The sequence below is a fragment of the Lissotriton vulgaris genome, chromosome 9 (assembly GCF_964263255.1).
Source record: "Lissotriton vulgaris chromosome 9, aLisVul1.2, whole genome shotgun sequence".
Taxonomy (NCBI): Eukaryota; Metazoa; Chordata; class Amphibia; order Caudata; family Salamandridae; genus Lissotriton; species Lissotriton vulgaris.
In genome coordinates, this window is record NC_141697.1 from 678148722 (window position 1) to 678175750 (window position 27029).

Consider the following 27029-nt stretch of genomic DNA (forward strand, 5'->3'; position numbering starts at 1 on the left):
CATTAGACGCAGCAGACACTGCAGCAAGGTCTATTAACACTAGTGTCATGCTAAGAAGGCACGCATGGCTTAGAATCTCAGGATTCAAACAAGAGGTACAAACAGCCCTACTGAACAAACCATTTGATCAAAAGACATTGTTTGGTTCAAGCACAGACGAGACATTAGAGAAAATGAAGAAAGATACGGAAACGGTTAAGTCAATGGGAGCATTGCAACAGCCAACACACAGAGGTTCCTTTCGTAGATCCACCTATAGAGAGGGCTCAAAGAATACAGGAACAAATCAGCAATCCACATCTTTCACACCTACATCACCCAGAGGTAATTCAAGAGGCAGTTACAGAGGTAACAACAATAAGGGAAGAGGCCGCGGAAATAATAATAACCGCAACGCCTCAACACCAAAACAGTGACTTCATAGAACTCCCCCCAGACCACATAACACCGGTCGGGGGACGTCTATCACAGTTCCTACCTGTCTGGGAAAACATCACGTCAGACAAGTGGGTGAGACAAATTATCCAACATGGTTATTGCCTAGAACTCAGATACCCCGCCAAACATCCCCCCCAAACAGCGTCCAATGAGTCAGGATCATCTGACATTGTTAAGAGAAGAAGTGCTAGCACTTCTACAAAAGCATGCAATAGAGAAGGTCCCAAAAGATCAACAGGGCACAGGAGTGTACTCTCTATACTTCCTGATCCCCAAAAAGGACGGGTCCCTAAGACCAATATTAGACCTCAGACCTCTCAATGCTTACATAAATTCGGAGCACTTCCACATGGTCACGCTCCAACAAGTACTCCCTTTACTGAAGAAAGGGGACTTTCTTTCTACACTGGATCTAAAAGACGCTTACTTTCATATCCCAATTCACAAAGCCCACAGAAAATACCTAAGGTTTGTGTTAGAAGGACAACACTATCAGTTCAAAGTCCTTCCATTCGGTGTCACAACAGCACCGAGAGTTTTCACAAAATGCCTAGCTGTGGTGGCAGCACACCTAAGAAGACAACAAATACATGTCTTCCCATACTTGGACGATTGGCTAATAAAGGCCAAGTCAAAGGAAGAATGTCTTCACAACACACAGAAGACAATTCAATTGCTGCACCACCTAGGGTTCACGGTGAACTACAAAAAATCACACCTGCAACCAAACCAGATTCAGCAATACCTGGGGGCTACAGTAGACACAGAGAAGGCAATAGCATACCCCAACCCAATCAGAGTACAGACAATGGTCGGGTTAATACAAAGATTTCAACCACAACACTCACTACCAGCACGAGTGTTTATGCAACTATTAGGCATGATGTCCTCCTGCATACTGCTAATACCACATGCCAGACTACAAATGCGCCCACTACAAGAGTGTCTAGCGACACAGTGGAATCAGGCTCAAGGGCAGATTACAGATCTGGTGTTGGTGGACGACCGGACGTATCGCTCTCTGAAGTGGTGGAACACAGAAAACATTTCCAAGGGACGGTCGTTCCTAGAGCCAATTCCACAAGTAATAATAACAGCGGACGCATCGCTCTTCGGATGGGGAGCGCATATGGACAGATACACAGTACAGGGGAAGTGGAGTGTGCAGCAAAAGAAACTGCACATCAACTACCTAGAGCTATTAGCAATATTTCTAGCACTAAAAGCCTTCCAAATGCAAATAACCGGCAAAGCAGTCCTGATCAGAACAGACAACATGACTGCAATGTATTATATTCAAAAACAGGGGGGGACACACTCTCTCCAACTGTCCAGACTAGCACAGGACATATGGAGATGGGCCATTCCTCAAAAGATCTACCTGTTAGCGGAACACCTACCAGGAGTTCAAAACCAAATAGCAGACATCCTAAGCAGACAGTCAGAACAAGTGCACGAATGGGAGCTGCACGACCAAATACTACAGCCATTCTTCAAAAAATGGGGGCAACCAGAGATAGATCTGTTTGCCAATCATCAGAACGCAAAATGCAAAGAATTCGCATCCAGGTACCCACACCAAAGGTCCCAGGGCAATGCACTGTGGATAAATTGGTCCAACAGATTTGCGTACGCGTTCCCTCCTCTACCACTAATTCCATTACTAGTTCGGAAGCTGCAGCAACATTCAATGACAATGATACTAGTGGCACCCACGTGGGCAAGACAGCTGTGGTTCACCACGCTGCTACAACTCTCACAAGTACCACATCAAAAGCTAAGGTTATTACCCATGCATCTTACACAGAACCATGGAGAAATAATGCACCCAGATCCCAAACAACTGAACCTAGCGATCTGGCTCCTGAAGTCATAGAGTTTGGGTACTTAGATTTACCACCAGAATGCATGGAAATCATTAAACAAGCAAGACGTCCTACCACCAGAGCATGCTATGCAGCAAAATGGAAGAGGTTTGCTATACACTGTAACAGTAAGCACATCAACCCTCTGGACGCATCTACTAAACAAATCATTTGCTATTTGTTACACTTACAGCAATGTAACCTAGCATATACCTCTATCAGAGTTCATCTAGCAGCCATAGCAGCATACCTACAAAACAGACAACATCTGTCATTGTTCAAAGTACCAGCAATTAAAGCTTTCATGGAAGGACTCAAAAGAGTCATTCCACCAAGAAGACCACCTTCCCCAGTCTGGAATCTCAACATAGTGCTTACCAGACTAATGGGGCCACCATTTGAACCTATGCATAGGTGTGAAATACAATTCCTCACATGGAAGGTAGCCTTCCTCATAGCTATCACGTCACTTAGAAGAGTAAGTGAACTGCAGGCTTTTACGATTCAAGAACCATTTATGCAGCTACACCAAAATAAAGTGGTTCTTAGAACAAACCCAAAATTCTTACCGAAGGTTATTTCAGCATTCCACATCAGTCAGTCAGTGGAATTACCGGTTTTCTTTCCAAAACCACAAACAGTAGCTGAAAGAGCCCTACATACACTGGATGTTAGAAGGGCCATATTGTACTACATAGAAAGAACACAAACTTTCAGAAAGACAAAACCGCTATTTGTTGCGTTTTCTCCCACACATAAAGGCAATCCCATCTCCAAAGCGGACATTGCCAGATGGATTGTAAAATGCATTCAAATATGCTACTTAAAGGCAAAGAGAACATTAACTGTTCCTCCTAGAGCTCACTCTACACGTAAACTAGGAGCATCTATGGCATTTCTGGGAAACATTCCACTAGATGACATATGCAAAGCGGCTACCTGGGTTACAACGCACACCTTCACAAAACACTATTGTGTAGATGTGCACACAACACAACAAGCTAGAGTGGGACAAGCAGTATTAAAAACATTGTTTCAGACAGTTGCAACAGACACGGGCGACCACCGCTAGGGAGAGAACTGCTATATAGTCTATTCATAATGTACCATCTGCAGCCCATATGCCTCGAACTGAATATGCTACTTACCAGTATGCATCTGTTCTTGGCATAGAGGGCTGCAGAGTGGTACATGCCCTCCCAGCCTCCCCGGAAACCTGTGTCTGTTCCAACATTATCTTATTTAGATACACTTACATGGGCACTCTTATCTGTATTCTACTATACTACTCCATCTAACCCTACTATGGCAAAACAATCTAAGGATGGAGCCGATGCCCATGCGCACTACCAACCAAGGGAGGAGTCACCAAGAGACAAAAGACTCTCCAAGGGAAAAACAAAGTGCAATCATCCGAGCCCAACACCAGATGGCGATCTATTCATAATGTACCACTCTGCAGCCCTCTATGCCAAGAACAGATGCATACTGGTAAGTAGCATATTCCTTAATCCCACAAGCAAAGGTAAAAACACTTATACTATTGCATTTACAAACCACAGGGTTAGCATTTACGTCTATAAGATTACATCTTGCTGCTATTGCAGTTTGTCTCCAAAATTGATAACACATATCAGTGCTTAAAATTCCTGTTATAAAACCTTTAATGAAGGGACTTCATAGAATTCAAACATTCTCCTAATAAGATTAATGGGCCCTCCTTTCGAACCATTACATTCATGTCAGTTGCAATATCTTTCATGGAAACTTGCCTTTTTTTTATTTCAATACTTTTATTGAGGTATTTACAAGGTACAGTATACAGGTATAGAGTCACGGTCCCCCAGGGGGGAAAGGCAGTTGTCAAAAAAAATAGCCGCAATAGGAATAAGAGACAGTGATGTGTGGTGGAACTGCAACAAGCATAAAGGGGACCTGGCACACCTAATCTTCCTCTGCCTGAAAATCAAGAAGTTTTGGAGTAGAATAAGCGACTTCATAAACAACGCCCTAGGCCTCTCAATACAGCTGGACTTCCAAACTCTAGCCACAGATTTCATGTCACCAGCAATAGAATCCAAGGGGGACAAAGAACTGATCGATCTCTTACTTACCGCAGCGATCAAGACAATCCTGAACAACTGGAAGGACACAGGGAAAGCATTGTTTTATATGTGGTTCAACTGGATCACCTTCCTACGGGGAGCAGTCACCATAAGCTATTACTTCTCTTAGTCAGACTCTCCAGGATTTCGCGATTTGCAAACAAACCGCAAAATCGGCAGTTTTGTAAAAATGCAGCGATTTTTACAAAACTACCCGCGAAATTTAGAAAAGTTAGAGGGTGTTTAAATAGAACAGTGATGGGCTGGGAAGGTGCAGGCTTTTCAGTGTGGTGAGAGTGGTATGAACGGCTAAGAGGCAGCGCAGGAACTGCTGAGAGGAAGGTGGACTGTGTAAAACGTCAGAGGATAGGTACCAGGTCTGAATAGAAGGGGTCTTTCCTAACATACACTGGCTGGCTGTGCCACTGAACAACATGCGCGTTTCTATAGTGGCGTCCAGCCGCTCGCACAGGTCTCTCTAATCGCGAAAGCTTGGACGCAGCCTCCCGCAGTACCCCCCTACTATTTGCTCACGATCACACGGTATGCTTGGTGTGGGAGCGGGTTTTAGAAACACATAATCTCCTGCCCCATGGTTATTCACGAAGGTGATGGCGGTGGTCGCAGCTCATCTGCGCAGGTTAGGGGTGTCAGTCTTCCCCTACCTCGACGACTGGTTGTTGAAGGTGGGTTCGCCCCAGACAGTCGTCAGCCACCTCCAGACTACGGCCGACCTCCTGCACTTGCTGGGGTTCTCCATCAACGTGCCGAAGTCGCACCTGTGCCCCTCTCAGAAGCTCCTCTTCATCGGAGCGGTTCTCGACTCTGCGCAGTTTCGGGTTTACCAACCCGCACAGCGGGTTCGGGATATACAGGCTCTGATTCCAATCTTTCAGCCTTTATCCCGAGTCTCGGTCAGGTTGATGCAGCGGCTTCTGGGGCTGACGGCCTTCTGCATCCTTCTGGTGCATCACGCACGGTGGCGGATGCAGGCTCTGAAGTGGGACCTGAAGTTTCAGTGGGCCCAGCATCAGGGCAACTTGTCCGATCATGTCTTGATCTCTGAGGGCACTGCGAAACAGCTGCATTGGTGGCTCACGGACCGCGAATGGGTCAATGGCAGATCCCTCTCCCTACCTCACCCGGAACACGTAGTTGTGACGGACGCGTCCGTCCTGGGCTGGGGAGGCCACATGGGAGAGGCGGAGATCAGAGGCCTCTGGTCTCCGGCGGAGTCCCGGCTCCATATCAACCTTTCGGAGCTGCGGGCGATCCAACTAGCACTGAAGGCATTCCTCCCCTCTGTCCGAGGGAGTGTAGTGCAGGTGTTCACGGACAACACCACTGCCATGTGGTACTGCAACAAACAGGGCGGGTGGGGTCGTGGACCGTATGCCAGGAGGCTCTGCGCCTCTGGCAGTGGCTGGAACATCAACACCTGGCAGGCTCTGAATGCCAGGGCGGACAAACTCAGCCATCGGTGCATGATGGATCATGAATGGCGTCTGCACTCGGACGTTGCGCAAGGCCTCTTTCAGCAATGGGGAGAGCCTTGGTTAGATCTATTCGCCACAGAAGAGAACGTGCAATGTCATCAGTTCTGCGCGTTGGAATTTCCAAAGCGGCACTCGCTCTGAGACGCTTTTCGTCGCGAGTGGAAATGCGATCTATTGTACGCCTTTCCGCCTATACCACTTCTGCCAAGAATGCTGAAGAAGATCAGGCGCGACCGTGCCCAGGTTATTCTTGTGGCTCCGGACTGGGCACGAAGATACTGGTAACCCGAGCTACTCAGCATGTCAGTCGATCCCCCGATTCGTCTGCCTCTTCGGGAGGACCTTCTGTCGCAGCAGCAGGGGACGGTTCTGCACCCGAACCTGCCCAGTCTCCACCTACAAGCTTGGAGATTGAGCGGCGGCAGTTGAGGCCATTTGACTTGCCTCCCGAAGTCTGTGATATCATTCTGGCAGCCAGGCGTCCCTCCACAAAGTCGGTATACGCCTGCAGGTGGAACAGATTTATGGCATGGTGCACAGCAAAGGCTGTGGACCCACTCTATGCACCCCTTTCTGAGGTTCTCCTCTTTCTTCTTTCTCTTGCCCTGCAGGGCATTGCTCTGGGCACTCTCAAGGGGTACCTTTCTGCCCTTTTCGCCTTCTTACGGCTCCCTGATTAGCCTTCCTTATTCAAGTCCCCCAGTGTAAATAGGTTTCTGAAGGGCATCACACACATGTTCCCTCCTGTTCAAATCGTGATGCCCCAGTGGGACTTAAATCTTGTACTTACTTACCTAATGTGTGCTCCCTTTGAGCCGCTCCATAACTATCCTCTCCGTCTTCTTACTTTGAAGACTGCTTTCCTGGTGGCTATCACCTCTGCCAGGAGGGTGAGTGAGCTCCAGGCTCTTTCTTCTACACCTCCTTTCCTCTCTGTCCATCCGGACAAGGTTGTGTTGCGGATGAGACCCTCTTTCCTGCCCAAGGTTGTCACGGCCTTCCACATCGGGCAGTCCATTACCTTGCCCACCTTCTTTCCGCCTCCGCATCCCTCGAAAGAGGAAGAGAGGCTCCACCATCTGGACCCAAAACGTGCGCTCTCTTACTATCTGGATCGCACACGCCAGTTCCGGGTGGATGACCAACTCTTTGTTGGTTACGTGGGCGCTAAGAAGGGAAAAGCGGTGCACAAGAGGACCATCTCGCGGTGGATCATCTTGTGCATCCAGGCATGTTACTCCATGGCCAAAAAGGAGCCCCCTGCTGGATTGCAGGCTCATACTACTCGGGCCACGGCGAGTACGACTGCCCTGGGCCGAGGAGTGCCCTTGCAGGACATTTGCCAGGCAGCTACGTGGGCCTCGCTGCACTCGTTTGCAAGACACTACTGCCTGGACAGTCAAGTCTGGAGGGATGGCTTCTTTGGTCGTTCCGTCCTCCAGGACTTTCTGATGTGATTATTGGTTCGCAGACCCACCACCGGGGTTGTTATTGCTGGGGTATCTATTCTAAGGTAAGGAATCTATCACTAACGTGTCTCTTTCAGATGCACAAGTTACTAATTGTGTAACAATATATCTGTAAGAGACATTAGTTAGTGATAGATTCCTTACCGACCCGCCCATTCTCCCCGTTCTGCGAACCGATATCTAGGGATAAGGTCATCCCCTTTCAGGGCCCTAGTTTCATGGCACCAGTGTTGGTTCTATCATGGCTCTGCGTATCTGGCGCGGAAAAGCATCAGAACTGACGTCAGCGCGCATGGGCGGCGTCTAAGTACTCCGACGACGTCATTCCGGCGCTACGGACGCGGAGCCGTGGACGACGCCTACCAACGCGCAGGGGTATTGCTACGCAAAAATTTCCGGATCCAGCCTGACGCCTGGGGATATTCTAAGGTAAGGAATCTATCACTAACTAATGTCTCTTACAGATATATCGTTACACAAGTAGTAACTTGTGCATTAAGAAAGAAGTACACTTGACAAGTTTGCCGTATTCAACAGTAGACTGTAGCTCAGATTGACTTCCAAACTTATAAAGTCGCAGGTTTATGAATGGTGCAGATTGTATGCAAATGTGTACACTGAAAAACACATTACATATCGTGACGATGCACATAATGATGACATAGCATTTCACCAATGTACAATATTTACACCCCTCCTCCCCCACAGGTCAGATTCTCACTACCAGGAAACATTTCCATAATATATACTCAGAAAAGCATATAAACCTGCAGTTGAATACAGAGTAGAGCTGAAAGGCAATTCAACACCCACCTCACCGACCAGTCCCTGTGCCTAGGTCAAACCTTCATGGATATTGTAAAGAAATTTTAAATGAAGGTGTTTTGCGGCACAAAAATTATCTCTTTTTACACAATTACTGCCGCACGGTGAGTAGGTCACGGGCAACTCAAACCCCCCCCCCCCAACACAACACACTCCAGCCAAACGGTCTACTAATTGATCCTGTAATTCAGGAAATTGTTCCCCTACTCTAAAGAATTCTACTGAGATCAGCTATAAAAGTCAGTATCTGATAAAAAAAGAAAGTGCCCTGCCTCCGGTTATAAGGAGAGTCACCCTTGTGCACACAGAACATACAGTCACTTGATAACATCAAGCGGAGTCATAAGTGGAGACCTGCGTGGCCTCTACCTTTTTGGTTTTTTTCTGATCCAGAGTTGAAGAGGACAAAAGAGGATTATCTCGGGGACAGCACAGGTTTTTAAATCCCTTGCCAATCCCCCCAGATGCGACACCACCCAGACAGAAATGACACTTTCCATAAGGTGATGGGGCTAATTAGGAATGGCTTGATGACTTATGGGGCTTGGTGGAATGCAGACTCCCTGCGCTCTGGATCCACTGCAGGAATGCAGACATTGGCTTTCTACCCACACCCCGGAGCACAAGGATCAGTTTTTGTGTCAGAGCGGCAAAAAAACTGCCCTATCCTACAGAAAAAGTTACATAGTGTTCCCCTTAATGGGTTGCCAGGGTGCACTGTCTCCCAAAACCTTACGCAAGGGAGTTCATAGTATTGTAATTGCATTTATATAGCACTTACTACCCCTGACGAGGCGTCAAAGCACTTTTTTGGCACGTAGCATGCTACTCTGGAACCCGAGAAGGATTGGTGTTGAATTAGTATAGTGAAATATGAAAATAATTTGAGTGGTGGATAGGTTAGTTAGTTATTTGGATTCAGAAGGATAGCGGAGGGATAAAAAAGGGGAAAAAGGTTTGCAATTATATAGCGCTTGTTACCCCTGCAGGGGTGCATACATGGGCACTAGAACATCCCAGGGAGAAATACAGCTCCCTCCCACAATGTTAGGACTGGAGCTGTGCTTCTGTAGAGCTGCAGACACTTTAAACAGGCCTATTTCAAAGTGGAATACTCTGCTAAAACAGTTTCCATTGATTTCAGGCTGAAAATGAATGATTATTTGTAAAATAAAGTGCTGCAAAAATGCCGCTAAATTTCAATTTTTGTGCCGCTAAATTTTCTAATCCATGCCGGTATATCCTGGGGGGCTGCTTAGTAGAGTAGGTGAAATTCAGGCATTAATCCTAGAAGAGCCTTTCTTTCAACTACTTAGGGAAAGGGTAGAGGTTAGAACTAACCCTAAATTCCTATGAAAAGTAGTTTCCAGTTTCCATATTAATCAGTCCATTGTTTTGTATGTGCTTTTCCCACAACCAGACACAGTTGCAAAATAGTCATTACACACTTTCGATGTAAAAAATACATTAATTGATTACTCTGACAGGACTCGATCATTTAGAAAAACGAAACAATTGTTTATTGCCTTTGCAACTCCTCATTTAGGAAAAGCGATTTCTTAATCAAAATGGATAGGTAAATTCATAGGCATGCTGATACGAAGACTAAACAACTTTTACCTGTTCAACCAAAAGCACGCCCCCCTAGAAACATTGGAGGTGTATGGATTTTTTAGGAAACATTCCTATTGCTGATATTTGCAAAGTAGCAACATGGTCTACTCCACACACCTTCACAAAACATTATTGTGTGGATGTATTATCACGCCAAAAAGCCAATTCCAACTGCAACCCCCACAAGTTAAGCACTACCTATGGGAGGGGGGCTGCTTTACTGTCTGTGCAAAGCATGTGTTATCTACAGCACACATGCCCTGAGCAGATTGTTAGTTACCCTGTAAGCATCTGTTCCTGGCATGTAGAGCTCTAGATTCACAAGCGCCATCCATCCTTCCCATATTCTTGTGTAGGTTGCAGTTAATATATTTTATTTCAAACTAACATATGGCCATCTCAATGCTTACATACACCGCATTCTTCCATTCTCACCTAACCACGGCAAAACATTCTGAAGATGGAGTTGATGATCATGCACTGTATTCTAAAGAGGAGTCACACAGCCTCATGACCCGAAGTAAACCTCTTGGAACAAAAACAACTTGTAATCATCCGAGCCCAACACTAGATGGTGGACTTATGCACTGCATGTAAATCTACAACACTACATGCAAAGAACAGATTCTTATAGGGTAAGTAACATAATCCTTATTGTCCATCAGGAGTTTCCTACTCCTCAGGACCCGACAATATCTTTATTGGAGCCATGTCATCTCATCTGTTAATGTCCTGACAGCTCTGCGACCAATGTTGATGTGGAATCTCATAACGTCTATTTGCTGATATGACTGTTTCTGGATCTAATCTGTTGCTTGACAATTACTTCAGTGGCTTTCAAGTCTGCTGGGAAAAAAAACGTTTTCATCAGGAAATATATTTCCAAAGATAGGTACGTTTTTCAGAGACTAGGTGTACTGACTTAAGTGTCACTGCCTAGGGCTGCAGATGTGCATTGGCTATTCCTTCATTCACATTAAATAGTACACAAAGTCGTGTTTTTGCAGCTCTCTCTCCCTTATGCTTGAGCACATCAGTAAGACAACTAAAAATGAAGAGCCAGACTAAAGATAAGGAATGTTGTTGTCCGAGCTTTACTTGAAGTCCCAGGGTAGTTAGAGATTATTGGACTTAACTCTTACTAGTAGGGCATGTTCCTGGCATAATCATCACATGTCTAGGTCATGCAGCACTCGTGTCCCTTATTAGATCGATTTGGCTCGGGTAACATTTTCCACAGAAATGCAGATTGCAAGCTGAGTAGGAGGAGGGGTATATTGCAGTTTGGTATGGGAATTGCAGCTACATCAGGCTGATGGGCTACCTCCCCACACCTATAAAGAGATATAGGTTTGTGATGTGGGCTGGCGATGTGTACATGAATGCAACCATGGTCAAGATGGACTTTGGTATTCCAAGATCCAGCAACTACCATCCTGTATTGCACACGTGTAGACATCAACAGAATCCATCATTCACCACTGCAGATACAAATGAGAAGCACACACATTTGTATGTAGGCGTCCCCCCTACATGGTCCAGAAATCATGTAGGTAATTATGAGTTCGAGGCATGTGGGCTGCTGAATTCATATCTGTGCATAGATCGCCGCCTAGTGTTTGGTCCGGATGATTGCACATTGTTGTCCTGGAAGAGTCTTCGAAGTATCACGAGATAGGTGGCTCCTCCCCTGGACTACAGTGCGCATGGGCATCCTCTCCATCCTCAGATTGTTTTTTTCCGCTATTGGGTTCGGATATATATTTGTTAACTCAAGTTCGGAATCAATAGAAACTTTATATTTGGCCAAGGCCTCTAGTTATCGTCGGTATTGTTTTTGCGATCGGTGCCCAGTACTTGTTCCAGCTCTATCTTCGAGCCGGACGTCGAGATGAGCCGCGTGGCTATTCAGCACTAAAGGCCCGGTCGATGCCAGAGGCCTTATCGACGATCCATTATGGAACGGAGCCCGTTCAAGAGATGTCCCGTTTGCAACTCCAAGTATCCTCACATCGATGTCCACCCGGTGTGCAACAAGTGCCTGTCTCCGACTCCCGATGAGGCCAGCTGTATGGCTTGTTCTCGGTTCCGATCCAAGAAGACAATTCGCCTTCGACGCGCGGCGCGGAAGGAAGCCCAGCAGACAGCACCTGACCCGGTGAACATCTTCGATGCCGAGGATGATGGAGTCGAGCAGGAAGTTCAGGACATCCTGTCTGATCCTGCATCAGAGATCGACTCCAGTTACGACGCAGATGTGGAAATGGTCGAGAATGAAGACGTCGTCGGCGAGGTAGGAGACGACGATGAGGCCCTTGGGGCTGTAGAAGATAGCTCGAGCGAGGAGCTAGGCCCAACCGTTGGTACGGGGGCCGAGTCGGGAACACTCTATAAGGCTCAGGTCGAGGGATCGCCACATGGCCTTACCCAAGATCTTACGCATGGTTCTACAGCCTCGCCTTTAGGCCCGGCTACGGACACCTCCAACGAGCCATCGGTTGATCGATCAAAATCGAAACAAAAACATCGGTGACTACAAAACCGAAAGCACCAGTAACAAAATCAAAACCGAAAGTACTCATTACTTTGGTCAGATCGAAGGCTTCTGAACCATCGGCTTCGACGAAACAGAAGAGTGTTATCGACCCGGGGAGGTCGCTAAAGGGTGTTGAGCCGAAAGCCAGGGCACCGAAGAAAAAGGTCAAGGACATCGACATCGGCCCAAAGAAGTCGGCGCCGAAGACCGTAGACACAAACAAAGGACTCGAGACACAGAACCCTCTCGATCCTAAACGTCGACTCGACAAAGCAACGGTCAGTAAAGACCTCGAGTCCAAAACTAGCAGTGGCTCTAAGGACCCCGTCGAGTCAACACAACCATCCGCCTCTTTTTCGAAGCAGGTGTCGGACTCGCTGCAACGCATTAAAGAGAAGGCTACTGCTGTCGGACCGAAGGGCACTCCACCCCCGAAGCCAGTCAGTAAACCTCCGAAGTCGTCTGCGCCGATTAAGTTCACACTGCCGCCGACAGTGGTACCTAAGGCGTTCGCCCCTAAGATGGGCATCAAAGCAGCCAAAAAGGTGTCCATGGGGCCAAAGCCTACGACTACGGAAGGGGCCACCAAGCATCGACAACCTCTGCAGGAAGATCAGTCGAGGCAATTCATCGACGCTGAGACTGGTAGACTTTCCATTTTCAAGCGAAAGATCGCCCCAGAACAGCCTATGGAGTCATATAAAATTCCATTGAAGAAAAAGAGGGATTCTGCTACATCACCTCTTCTTTTTGAACCTCTACAACCATATGGACAAGACCCTGCTCCTCTTTCACCCACACATTCAGATGTGGATGTAGGGGATGGTGACAATGAGGATTACAGTTATCCTGTAGACACTGATCCAGAAGACCACACTGAACCCTGGACAGACACTGTTGACCCAGGGGATCCACAAACTGCCCCAGACAGTCATGTCTATGCTATTAAAACCTCACCTACAGAAGACATGGCTGCGTTTAACGCACTTATTGAGAGGGCAGCAAAAAATCACGATGTCCAGCTCCATGCTGACCCTATTGAAGAGGACTTTTTGTTTGACACCTTCTCAACCTCAGAGAGAACTGTCAAGACTCTACCCATGCTAAAAGGTGTCCTGAAGCACGCTGGAGACATCTTTAAGGAGACCACAAGGGCAAGAGTGGTAAACCCCAAATTGAAAAAAAATACAAACCAGCACCTGTGGACCCTACGTATATCAAGGAACAGTTGCCGTTGGACTCTCTGGTTGTTTCCAATGCTCGCAAAAGAGCGAACTCGCAAACCACGGTTGATGCTCCTCCCCCTGACAAGGAATCTAAAGTGCTAGAAGCATCAGGAAAAAGGGTGGCTGCTCAAGCGGCCAATGTCTGGCGAATCTCCAACACACAGGCACTCTTAGCCAGATATGACAGGGCTCCTTATGATACACTCGAGACCCTGTTACAACACTTGCCAGATGAGTATAAGGAGGCAGCAGAGATGCTAATACAAGAAGGGAAACTTGTATCAAACGCATCTATTAAGTGTGCGCTAGACGCAGCAGACACTGCAGCCAGGGCGATTAATACAAGTGTTATGTTACGAAGACACGCCTGGCTGAGAATCTCCGGCTTCAAGCCTGAGATACAAACCACCATATTCAATCAGCCAGTTAACCCTGATTACTTATTTGGCCCAGAAGTGGACAACACCTTAGAAAAAATTAAGAAGGACACAGAGACTGCAAAGTCTAAAGGGGCTCTACAGTCGCAGCAGTTCAGGGGTGGTTCTTTTCGTCGCTCCAACAATAGAGAAGCTTCCAGAGGCCAGGTGTCCCAGGAGACACAATACAGTAAAGGAAGCACGCAGACCACCTACAACAAGAACAATAGAGGTGGCTATCGTGAAAACAGCACCAAGGGCAGAGGTCGTGGAAACAACAACTCCCGATCCTCCGCCACTAACAAACAGTGACGTCTTGTCACTACCCCCCGACCATATAACACCGGTCGGGGGGAGACTACAACAGTTCTTGCCAGTCTGGAAATCCATCACAACAGACAGGTGGGTGAGGCAGCTTATCCAGTACGGTTATTTTCTGGAGTTAACATCCACTCCACCCAACATACCCCCAAGACACTGTCCTATGTCCGCAGAGAATATACAGGTATTGCAGCAGGAGGTAGCCAGCATGCTGCAAAAAGGAGCCATACAGCTCGTGCCTATGGAACAAAAAGGTACAGGGGTGTACTCGCTGTACTTCTTGATCCCAAAAAAGGACGGGTCCCTCAGACCCATACTGGACCTCAGGCCCCTAAACTAGTACATCCTGTCGGAACATTTTCACATGCTCACATTACAGCAGGTTTTACCGTTACTCAGTCAGGGAGATTTCCTCGCAACATTAGATCTAAAGGATGCATATTTCCATATACCGGTCCACCCGTCACACAGAAAATATCTCAGATTTACCATTCAGGATCAGCATTATCAGTTCAAGGTCCTCCCTTTCGGAGTAACAACTGCACCCAGGGTGTTCACCAAGTGCCTGGCGACAGAGGCTGCACACCTACGGAGACAGAACGTTCATGTCTACCCTTATCTGGACGACTGGCTTATCCAAGCAGTCGGTCTAGCAATGTGCCACCCACATGTCCCACACCACTCACCTTCTTCACAATCTGGGGTTCTCACTGAATTATCCGAAGTCCCACCTTCAGCCCGCCCACGTACGGCAGTACTTGGGTGCGACAATAGACACTTTGGCAGCCAAAGCACAGCCAAATTCAGTGAGGATCAACAGCATGCAATTGCTGATACGGAAATTCAAACCACAACACTCGCTTCCAGCACAGGTGTTCATGCAGTTGATAGGCATGATGGCCTCCTGCATCTTCATAGTCCCGCACGCGAGACTACACATGCGTCCGCTTCAGGAGTGCTTAGCACGTCACTGGAATCAGGCTCGCGGACAATTGAAAGACCTAGTGTTGGTGACCGGTCGGGCATACAACTCTCTGCATTGGTGGAACCCACAAAACCTTTGCAAGGGCCGACAATTCCATGAGCCTGTGCCACAGATTATACTGACGACGGACGCATCTCTCCAGGGATGGGGAGCTCATATACTCCACTACACAGTGCAGGGACTATGACAGCACAGCGGAAAAAGATGCACATCAACCTTCTGAAACTGATGGCTATCTTCATGGCAATGACAGCATTCAAGGTACATTTGTGCAACAAAGTAGTGTTGATCCGGACGGACAACATGACGGCCATGTACTACATACAGAAGCAGGGAGGTACACACTCTCCACAGTTGTCTCATCTAGCTCAGAGCATGTGGAAGTGGGCCATTCAGCGGAACATCTTCCTCATGGCGGAACACCTCCCAGGCAAGGACAATCAGATGGCGGACCTGCTCAGCAGGCACAGCCACCAGATGCACGAGTAGGAGATACATCCATCAGTACTCCAACCGTACTTTCAGCAGTGGGGTCATCCAGAGATAGACAAGTTCGCCACAAGGTAAACCGCAAAATGCCGAAGCTTTGCCGCCAGATTCCCACACCCACAGTCGCAGGGAAATGCGATATGGATGAACTGGTCAGGCATATTTGCGTACGCTTTTCCCCCAGCACCGCTAATACCGCTAGTGGCACGCAAACTGAGGCAACACTCGATGACTCTCATCCTGGTTGCGCCAACCTGGGCACGCCAACCATGGTACACCACGTTTCTATACCTCTCCTAGGTACCGCATCAAAGGCTGCACCTCACACCCAGGCTTTTGACGCAGAGCCATGGCGACATTCAGCATCCAGATCCGCAACAACTCAACCTGGCGATCTGGCTCCAGAGGTCTTAGAATTTGGCTACCTCAACCTGCCTCCTGACTGTATGGATATCATAAGGGAGGCAAGGAGGCCCACAACTAGAGCATGTTATGCGGCGAAATGGAAGCGTTTTGTTATTTATTGTGCCAGCAACAACATTAATCCGCTGATGCATCTACTCACAACATCATCTGTTATCTATTGCATCTATACAAATGCAATCTAGCCTACGCTTCTATACGTATACATTTATCCGCAATAGCAGCTTATCTCCAAAACAGGCAGCATCTCTCACTTTTCAGAGTGCCTGCCATCAAAACTTTTCTGGAGGGACTCAAGCGAGTTATTCCTCCCAGACACCCACCAGCACCTGTATGGAACCTGAATGTGGTCCTTACCAGGCTGATGGGCCCACCTTTTGAGCCTCTGCACTCATGGGAGATTCAATTCTTAACGTGGAAAGTGGCTTTCCTAATAGCAATCAGATCGCTACGACGAGTTAGTGAACTTCAGGCACTAACTATCCAGGAGCCATTCATATAGATTCACTCCAACAGGGTGGTACTACGCACTAACCCTAAATTTCTCCCTAAGGTGGTTTCACAGTTCCATATCAATCAGACTATAGAACTGCCAGTGTTCTTCCAGAATCCTGATTCAGTAGCTGAGAGAATGCTCCACACACTAGATGTCAAAAGAGCTCGAAGGTACTACATAGATAGGACAAAAGACTTCAGAAAGACAAAACAACTGTTTGTTGCCTTTTCACCACAACACAAAGGCAACCCCATTTCAAAAGCAGGTATAGCCAGGTGGACCGTTAAGTGCATACAAATTTGCTATCAAAAGGCTAAGCGCACATTAACGATTCCTGCAAGAGCCCACTCAACACGAAAGTTAGGGGCATCCATGGCTTTCCTTGGAAACATTCCTTTAGAGGAAATCTGTAGAGCAGCCACATGGTCTACCATACACACATTTACCAAACACTACTGCGTAGATGTGCACTCCAAACAGCATGCAGCTGTAGGGCAGGCTGTTCTAAAAACACTTTTTCAGAGTGCTGCAGCTGGCACAGGCAGCCGCCGCTAATGGAGGGACTGCTATATATTCTATGCACAGATATGAATTCAGCAGCCCACATGTTTCGAACCGAATATGCTACTTACCAGTATGCATCTGTTCTTGGCATGTAGGGCTGCGGACATTCATATCGCCCGCCCTTCTCCCCGGCGCCTGTAGCGGCTGCAGCACTCAGAATTACTCTTAGCATGGTCATCACTTACTGTACTACACTCCATCTCTGCCACAATGGCGAAAAACAATCTGAGGATGGAGAGGATGCCCATGCACACTGTAGTCCAGGGTAGGAGCCACCTATCTTGTGATACTTTGAAGATTCTTCCAGGACAAGAATGTGCAATCATCCGGACCCAACACTAGGCGGCGATCTATGCACAGATATGAATGTCAGCAGCCCTACATGCCAAGAACAGATGCATACTGGTAAGTAGCATATTCGTTATGTGAGTTGACACAGACTATATATGGAGTAAGCTACTAGATCAGCCCTCCATGGTGGTACTGCTGAGGATTATCCCAGTCTGTAGATTATGCTACCGCTACTGTTAGTCTTTCATAGCCTCGGTTGAATGTCAACCTCTCAAAGAAGAGTGCAATTTGGGCATCCCACAAAAAAAATCCGAATCCGAAGTCTCACTTCAGTTAAACTGTAATACAGTTTGCATTAAAGTTGAGCAAACTGATAGCAAAATGCACAGGACAGTCCATAAAATAGTACAAGGGCAGGTCCATATGACTTCATAAGCCATACTGAGTGCTTTCTTCACAGTAGTCGTTTAGAACTGCCTCTGTAGAAAATAGATGTGCAGTAATCTTTTAGCTCTTGCTCCCTGACTATTACTTCAGAAAGAATTAGAAAGCCAATTTTTCTAAAGAGATTTAATGAAGAGGTGGTGTTTGGTTGCTGTGTTGAGTCCTCTAAGAATAGTATGCACCTTCATAACGAACTCTCTAAAGCACTCATCTCCAATACCGCCTACAACATCAATTCTGAAGACCTTTTCCCTCTTCTAACTACTTCACCCAAAATTAGCTATCTCCAAGAATGGAGACTTACCTGCATTAAGATCTGTGTAGATTTAGGATGTTAATTCTTTCTCTGAATTTGTTCCCTGGATTTCTCTATTATCGACTATAAAAATGTTGTATTTACTTTATGCCATTATTTATTGCTCACGTTTATCTTGCCTTTCATAACAGACAGCTCTGATGCATTGCTCAATTGTGCTTCTTTTCTATTTACAGATTCGTGGGATGGGAATGAACTCCCCCGAGCTTTTGCTGCTAGTGGAAAACTGTCCTAAAGGGGCAGAGACTTTGGTGACTCGCTGTCTGCACATCTTGACGGACAGAGGTAGGCCTTGTAGTGTTGGTTCACCAAGAGGTTGCACATCCATGACTAACTCTCAATATTGATATTTTTCTAGTGGGACACAAGTCCAAAGGTGTAGTGGTGGTGAGATGAGTTTAAGACCTTGACCCGGTAGGGTAATGTTAAGGAGATCTCCCTAGTGAATTTCATTTAGATAAAATCTGGGACAGATAAGTGAAAACTTAGACTGGTATATAAAAATATTTATATTTTTTGTTATGATATAGTGCACGTTATTTTGCAGTATTTTTCCTATTTAAGTAATAAGAATGAAACGAATAGATGTTTGCTTAAGCTTACTCAGCTCTTTACTTTTAGAAAGTTGGAGGAAATGCATTTTTCAATTGTTTGATGTAAACACTGCAAAAATAGCATGAAATCTGCCTCATCAATAATTTGCTCTATCCTATTAACTATTACATATGCGAGAAATATGGTGCAAATTTATTGAACTTTTCTTTTTTTGCACAAATGATATATTTCTGTAATTTGGCCCTTTAAAGTCTGTTGCATTTTACTCAAGCACAGAGATAGTCTAATGCATGATGCAGAAATGAAGAAGATACATATTTTCTTTTTTATTGTATGTTTTATTGAGAAAAAAATCACTTCAATAGTACATACCACAAGTTATTCATATATTAGTGATCCATTAAGCTTATGGTATTACATAGATTTATTTACAAATAGCAGCAAAAGATGTTTCTGTAAACCATGTAAAACCTAGATTCGGATTAGTTCTGTCAATAAAGCCATATGTCAGTTATGAAAAATAAGTCATCCTTCCCCAATCATAGATGTCAGACCATATCGTGCTAGAGGGATTTGTCAGTATCAATCATTTGACATATTTAAAATAGAGGCAAGATAATTTCGTAGTGGTCCCTTTATATCCCTAGAAGGTGATGGTCTCTTCTGTAGTGAGGCAGAAGTCTCTGCAAAAGTCCGATCCCAATCCTGTTTTCGGGGCAGTGGGCGGCAACTCCAGGTAACAGCAGCAGGTCTTTTGGCCAGTAACTGAACAAGTGCCACAATTCGTGAGACCACTTGTAATATCGGCAACATAACCCAGCAGTGAATTAAATGAGAATAGCGTAATGGTAGAATCAAGAATTTAAGTCAAACACTCTATATCTCTAAGACTAAACGCCAAGACATAAACAAAGTGTAAGGAAACATGCTTTTTGCAGGCTTCACCCCCAGTTTTTTGCTCTATTTTGACTACTAGGCTCTGGTGTAATGGTTCTAAAATGCTCTGAGCCCTCCTAATTAGGAATCCATGCATGTGCTTTGAACCGTAAAAAGGTATGAGATTGATTGGCTTATACCCAATTAGGACAGCCTAACTTACTTGCGAGTTCCTAGAAAATGGTATCGGGGTACCTAGGGCCTGTAAGTTAGTGTCATCCCAGGGATTGCAGCACTGTTTGTGCCCCCCTGGGTGCGACAAAGGAAAAACATGTCTCCCAGTCTGCCATTTCTGACTGAAGGGGCAGTTTTAAACTGGTAAATCGACTGTCATTTAAGGTAATGACGAAGCCTAGTCTGCCCTTTTTTAATATATATGCCACACTAAGGTAGGCCTGACGATCCCTAAGTCAAGGCACTGTATACCAATGGGTGACAAATCTAATTTTACATGTTAGAGCAGAAAAAACCCTAGATTATCGTTTTTACTGTGGAGATGATTGTCGCCCCATTGGCGAGGACAGAGTTGCAGTTTGACACCTCAGCCATGCCAAACTCTGATTGGGACTACTAAAGATGGTATTGTAAGGTATCAAGCAAATCAGAGTATTAAATCCACTTCAATGGTTAAATCGAATTTAATGTCACTGGTGGGTAAAATGCAACTTTAGAAGTTGCCACTTTAGTGGCCCAAGGCATCCAGTACCTGTTTAGGGTTGCACAAAAGGACTGTCTTCCCATACAATCTCCTGCCCTCACGGAGAGACATGGTAACAACTCCCAGGAAAGCAAATATTAGAAGTGTGCATGAGGAAGAGGCGTTACCTCTCGCTGGCAGGAAGCCACACAGGTGTTAGCCCAAATTCAGTGGTGCCACTAGGAGCTTCGGCATAGGGACCGGCGCTGGGGAGGTTGAGGTGGTATGACCGACACCAGTCTGGATCCATCTGTAAATCCAAGAGGCCCGCCTGGAGCAGGGGACAGGACTGCTGGCAGAGAACCAGTGAGGGACTTTCCCGAAACCACAGGTCCTGAAGGTGGGCCATCAAGATCGGCCGCCCAATTATGAGGTGCAGGGCCTCTTAGAACTTAGAGAGTAGGGTGGGGGATCATTCCGGCTTCCAAAAACTCAGGGAGGTGCAGAGTTGGCCATGGCGCAGGCTCAACTGCAGAGCAAGGCCTTGAATAACAGCGCTTCTAGCTGACTTTGACGGACGGGGAAAGGGCAAAGATGTCTTCAACTGCTTTTCTTTCTCTTGTGAGACTTCGCCAAAGACAACTTTGAATGCGACAAAGATCTTGGTCTCCGTGACTGATCCTGTGACCTTCCTCTCGACTGGGATGGAGACTGTTGTGACATCTAATGCCAAGCAGCAAGGAGCTTGAGGGAGCGTTCCCTCAAGGCCTTGGGGTGCATGGCGGGCTGTTCATTCTGGTCTTTGCGTGGTGGGGGTGCTCGACGCACCAGAGGCAAACAAGGTGTGGGAGTTGGTGAAAGGTGCTGCAGGGCTTTAAGCAGGCTTTCATAGTTGACATCCTACCACACCAGGAGAAGATCTCAAAAAAGAATTAGGCAAAACGTTTAGAAAGGATAGTTGGAAAATGACTGTGGGTAGCTCTCTTCAGCTCTGCACTGACTGGCACGGAAAGGAAAGAACTGAAGTCCGTAAGCTGTGGTGGCACATATATAGGCACCGTTTCCCTCACTTCCGGCATGTATAATGCCATCCACCAGTGCGCAGGGATACAGCTCATGAAAAATATCTAAATCCTGTCTGATGCCTGGGATAATTCTAAGGTAAGGAATCTGCGGCTAGAAATCTCAATCAGATCATGCCCTCAGGAGAGATTACGGTCACTAGCCCTAACCCAAACCAGAGATGTGGCTACCAAGGGTGCTACACACCCCTGGAAAACTGGTTTGACAACTAATTTGCCATCTCTGTCCCTAGTTCCAGCCTGTCTGCATATCTGTTAGAGCAGCCTCTCTCGCAAGTGTTTCCATTTATCCATCATGTCTACGGAGGAGGGAACCTCTTTTACTATGGTGGTAAGGGCAGCCAAGTTCCTGGACCTTAGCCTACCCTCAGAGGCAGTTAAGACTAATGTCTTGACAGAGATGCTTCAGCAGGGAGTAACTCCCTCAGAACCGCTTATCCCATTCAATGAAGCCCTCATGGACTTCCTGCTTTGGGCTTGGTCCAAACCCGGCCCCTGGGCTCCTGTGAACAGGAAGACTGCTTGCCACCTGTGCTCCGCCCTGCCCCCGGTGACCCAATTTCCTCACTCGACACCCTACCCTGGTGGGCTTGGTGGTCGAAACTTCCAACTCCTGCGTAAAACCTGTCGCATTCCCGACCACTCCACCAGATAGGGAATCAAAGAAGCTGAACACCATAGCAAAGAAAATGTTTTCTGCCACCAGCCTGGCACTGCGGTCCGTGAACACTGCATGCCATTGGGCCATTAAACCCATGCACTATGGGATTCGGTTGCATAGGTGCTCTACATGGTACTAGAGAAGGTCCAGACCATAGTCTCTCAAGCCATGGCTGATGGGAGAGAAGCAGCCAAGTTCACTATTCAATGTGGGCTGGACACAATCTACTCGCTAGGCAGAGCGGTTTCTTTATCAGTTGCCTTGCGTCCCCATGCCTGGCTGAGGACAACTGGCTTTTCTGGGGTTGTCCAAGCGTCGCATATGGACATGCCCTTTGATGGCTCCCGTCTCTACGGAGATGAGGCGGACTCGGCGCTGGAGCGCTTCAACTATAGCAGGCCCATGACCAGTCCTTGGGCTTCTCCATGGCCCCTTGCCAACCCCAGTACACCTTTCACTCCTTTTGTGGCCACGGAAGCGGCTTGCAGCTGAGTCTTTGCCCAGCCACCATGGCACTCAAGCTTTTCAAGCTCTGCATGGCTGATGACGTGCTACCCACAGATCCTGTGGATATGTGGGTTGGGCTACTCCCTGACCCCCACCCCATTACCCCCTCCAGTAATCTCAGCCTCCAAACATCTTTAGTTTGCCCTCCTACCATCGTGGGCACCCAGTGGGCGGCAGTATACGCCATCACCTGCCACACTGGAGATCAATAACCTCAGACCATTGGGTTCTTCACATTGTCCGAAGGAGCTACTCCCTCCTCTTTGTGAAATCAACTCCACCCATGCCACCCACTTGCAACAGGCTGACAAAGTACTATCTCTTCTTGATCCTCCAGAAAGTATCTGATCTCTTGTCCAAGGAAGCTAATGAGAGGTTGCCTACACCAGATGTAGGTTGTGGTTGTTATTACCACTGTTTTCTGGTGCCCAAAACTACAAAGGCCTTTCTCTCCTAGACCTACAGCCTCTCTTTTTCTTCCTGTAAAAGGAGAAAATAAAAATGCTCACGCTCGCTCTAGTCCTGTCTGCCCTGGACCCTGGAAACTGAATGATAACATTAGACTTCCAGGACACTATACTTACTGTTAGAATTGGGGGTCTCTGGTTGGCGCAAGTATTCACTTGTGACCAGCAGGGTCCCTCTCCTCTAAGTCAGGGCGAAGGATGGCCCCTTAGAATTACCCTTGCTCACCCTCTAGGTGCATGGCATGAGCAGCCAAGGCTATTCTCCTGGCGTTTCTTAGTTAAGCATTTGTAATCACTCACACAGTAAACATACCAATCCCCCCACAAATGGACACCAGGCTTTAGCTATATAAAAATACGTTCTCTTTATGTAAAAATATATGTGAGCAGTTAAGACTTATCACAAGACCACTATAACGTTTTTTAGGTAAGCCACAATATTGTAAATAGGCAAGTTCTCTTTGTTACAGTTCAAATGTTTCTTCTTCAGTTCAATTCACTTAAAACAGTTCTCTCTGTTCTAGTTATGCAATAATTGGGGCCTCTTGCCCCGTTCCTGGAAGGTATGGCGCTCCCAAGCACCTCTGTGGGCTTCGCAGCGCTCCTCTGTGCTCCACACGGAAGAAAACCCTGGGCCCTACCAAAGCTCACGCATCTTGCGGTGCGCTTTGAATGGAGACCAGAAAGGGGCCTGACAAACCCTGGGCCTTTTCCGGAGGTGGGGGCTGAGCTGCGGAGCAGCAAGCAGGTGATGAGAGGAGCCTGGAGGAACCCTGGGCCTTTTCCAGAGGTGGGGGCTCTCAGCTGCAGTGAGGAGCAGGGAGGTGATGAGAGGAGCCTCTTGGGCCAAGGCACAGGGAAGGCTGATGAGGAAATAAAAGGTTGCGGGCCCCTAGCCCGGTTTGAATTCCTTCCTTGGGGTCTTAATTCTCTTCCTCGGCCGAGTCATGCACGGGCAGTGCGACTCGGTTCTGGCTGGTGACTTCGGATCTCACTTCCAGCGGGGGGTGTGCACACAAGCAGGCGCGGCCCACGACCTCAGTACCGGCTGTACTGGGGTCTCTCTACAGAGGGACGGCGCGGCTTGCAATGTCTCCGGGTCAGCAAGCGGGGACAGCAGGGCACGTCTTGAAGTGCGGGCTGCAGTCTCGGCAGGATCACCAGCCACGGAGGGAATTCCGGCGGGAGGGGCGAGTGAGCGCTTCAGCGGCTCCAGTGGCAGGCAGGGACAGAGGAGCAGGCAGCCTGACCCGGGGGCAGAGAGTGACTCCAAGGAGCGAGGCTCTCACGGGTGAAGGGCAGGCGAGCTCCCGAGTGCCACAGCCCTAGGAGGGGGCGATGAGGGGCGCAGACTCGGCTCCGGCGGGAGGCACACACGGCTGGAAGATAAACGGGCGAAGTCACCTTGAACCCACTGGTCCTGGGGTTCAGTTCAGGGGGCAAGCTCAGTCAAGCCCTTGGAGAATGTTTCAAAGCACAAATCTGCAAAGTCCTTTTTAAAGTCTTTTCCTCTCCTTCCTCAGCAAGGCAAGCAGCAGGCCAGTCCTTCCAGCGTCTTCTTCTCCTTCTAGTTGGGCAGAGGTTCTTTGTGGGAAACAAGATTCTGATTTACAAGGAGCAGGGCTCCTACTTTTATACAGCATTTCTTTTGTCTTCTCAGGCCAGGGGGGCCTCTGCATAACTTCATTCAGTCTCTGAGCACTTGTTTGGGTGTACTTCTGGCTTCTGCTTTCAATGTGAGGGGCAGGCACATCAGACGCTCCACAGGAGGTGGAGCCAGCATTGTGTGGACAGGGGCAGCCAGGAGTACCTTGATGACAGTGCTTCGCCCTTCCTGGGCCAGGTGCCGGCTGAGGCATCAGTCGCTCCCCAGGGGGCGGAGCCAGCATTGTGGTGGCAGAGCACTGCCCTATTAAGAGTCCAGGGGCACTCCTACCTCCCACTTGCATTCACCACCTGTCATCCCCCAGCCCTGTCACTCACATAACCCAGACAGTCAGATACACATCCTAGCAGAGGCGGGCTGAAATGGTTAGGCAAGCAAATGCTAGCTTTCTAAAAGTAGCATTTGCAAACACAGGATATTAAAATAAAATTTACTAAAAGATGTCTTTTATTATCCTGAGTTCGGGCATACTAAACATGACCCTCTACCATGTTCCCTGAGCCTGCTGGGATTATAGGTTGTAATAATTCCAGCAGCTCATCTTGGCCTAAGAGAACAGGTAGCCTTACAATAGTGAAAAACGAATTTGGCAGTAATTCACTATTAGGACATGCCACATACATCAGAGCATGTCCTACCTTACACTTACAATGCACCCTGCCCTTGGGCCTACCATAGGGGTGACTAATATGAAGTTACGGGAAGGTTTAGGGGCTGGCAAGTGTGTGCACTTGCCCAGCCAGCATGACAGTACCAGACTGCACGCAGGTTCTGCAATGGCAGACCCTAGACATATTTTAAAAGGCTGCTTCTGTGGGTGGCGCAACCAGCGCTGCAGGCCCACTAGCAGTATTGGCATTTACAAGCCCTGGCACTCCTGGTCACTTTACTGGGGACTGACAGTAAATCCAGTGAACCAATCAGGAATATCAATCACAGTTTACCCTTTACATTGGGAGAGCATATGCACTTTAGCACTGGTCAGCAGTGGTAAAGTGCCCAGAGTCATTAAACCAACAAAAACAGGCCAGAGAGAGTATTGGAGGAAGGCAAAAAGTCCAGGGATGACTCTGCCAAGAGGGCGAAGTCCAACACTTACACATTCTTTTCCTGTCTCTCCACCCACAGGCATTACCTGCGGTGGGCTACAAGCACTTTCAGTTCGCCGTGCTCCCTTCTGACCTTACCAGTGCCACTCGACTGTTCACAAAGGTGATGGCGGTGGTTGCAGCTCTTCTGAAAAGATCATTGGTGCCAGTCTTCCCCTATCTTGACAACTGCTTGTTTAAGATGGGCTCATCCCAAGCTGTCCTCTTTCACATCAAATTTACAACAGACCTCCTGCACTCTCTGTGGTTCACTATCAATGTGCTAAAGTCACACCTGACTGCCTCTCAGATGCTCCCTCACTTCAAAGCTGTTCTGGATATGGTGCATTTTCAGGCCTATCCTCCTAAACACCGATTCCAGTATATTCAGAGTATGATACAATTTTTTCAGCCTCTACCCTGGGTTTCAGTGAGACTGACGGAGGCTGCTGGGCCTCGTGGCCTTCTAAATCCTGCTTGTGACACATGCCTGCTGGCATATGCGGGCTCTTCAGTAGGACCTGAAGTTCCATTGATTGCAGCATCAGCGGAATCTCTCCGACATGGTCCAGATCTCAGAGGGAACTGCACAAGATCTGCATTGGTGGTTAACAAACCGTGATTGGGGCAGCGGCAGACCGCTCTTCCTTTCTCAACCAGATCTGACGGTGGTGATGGATGAGTCACTCCTGGGATGGGGCAACGATCTGGGAGAGGTGGAGACTAAAGGCCTATGATCAGCAACAGAATCCAAACTCCACAGATACCTACTGGAGTTCCGGATGATCTGGCTGACAATAACAGCCTTTCTGCCCTCCATCACGGGAAGACTGGTGCAGGTGTTCATGGACAACACCTTCGCCATGTGGTACTGCAACAAACAGGGTGGAGTGGTGTTGTGGACCCTTTGTCAAGAGGACCTGCGTCTCCGGGCATAGCTGAAACATCTGGGCATATCCCTGGAGGTTCAACACCTGACAGGTTCCCTGAACGCCCGGGCAGGGAAACTCAGCCGAAGATCCCTACCCGAAAGTTGTCGCTTCTTTTAATGTAGGCCAGTCCAATACCCTGCCTACCTTTTACACTCCGCTACATAAAGAGCATTGTCCTA

The 27029-nt window shown here is 47.6% G+C and overlaps 1 protein-coding gene across 3 annotated transcripts in view; it reads left to right on the forward strand.

Moving 5' to 3' along the window:
- Positions 1 to 27029, forward strand: part of SYMPK (symplekin scaffold protein) — a 1074905-nt gene that overhangs the window by 767884 nt on the left and 279992 nt on the right. For all 3 annotated transcript variants that reach the window (XM_086938396.1, XM_086938395.1, XM_086938397.1), the window contains one exon: positions 18496 to 18604. In XM_086938396.1, coding sequence (XP_086794522.1) covers positions 18496 to 18604 — 109 coding nt within the window. The remainder of the gene's footprint in view (positions 1 to 18495; positions 18605 to 27029) is intronic.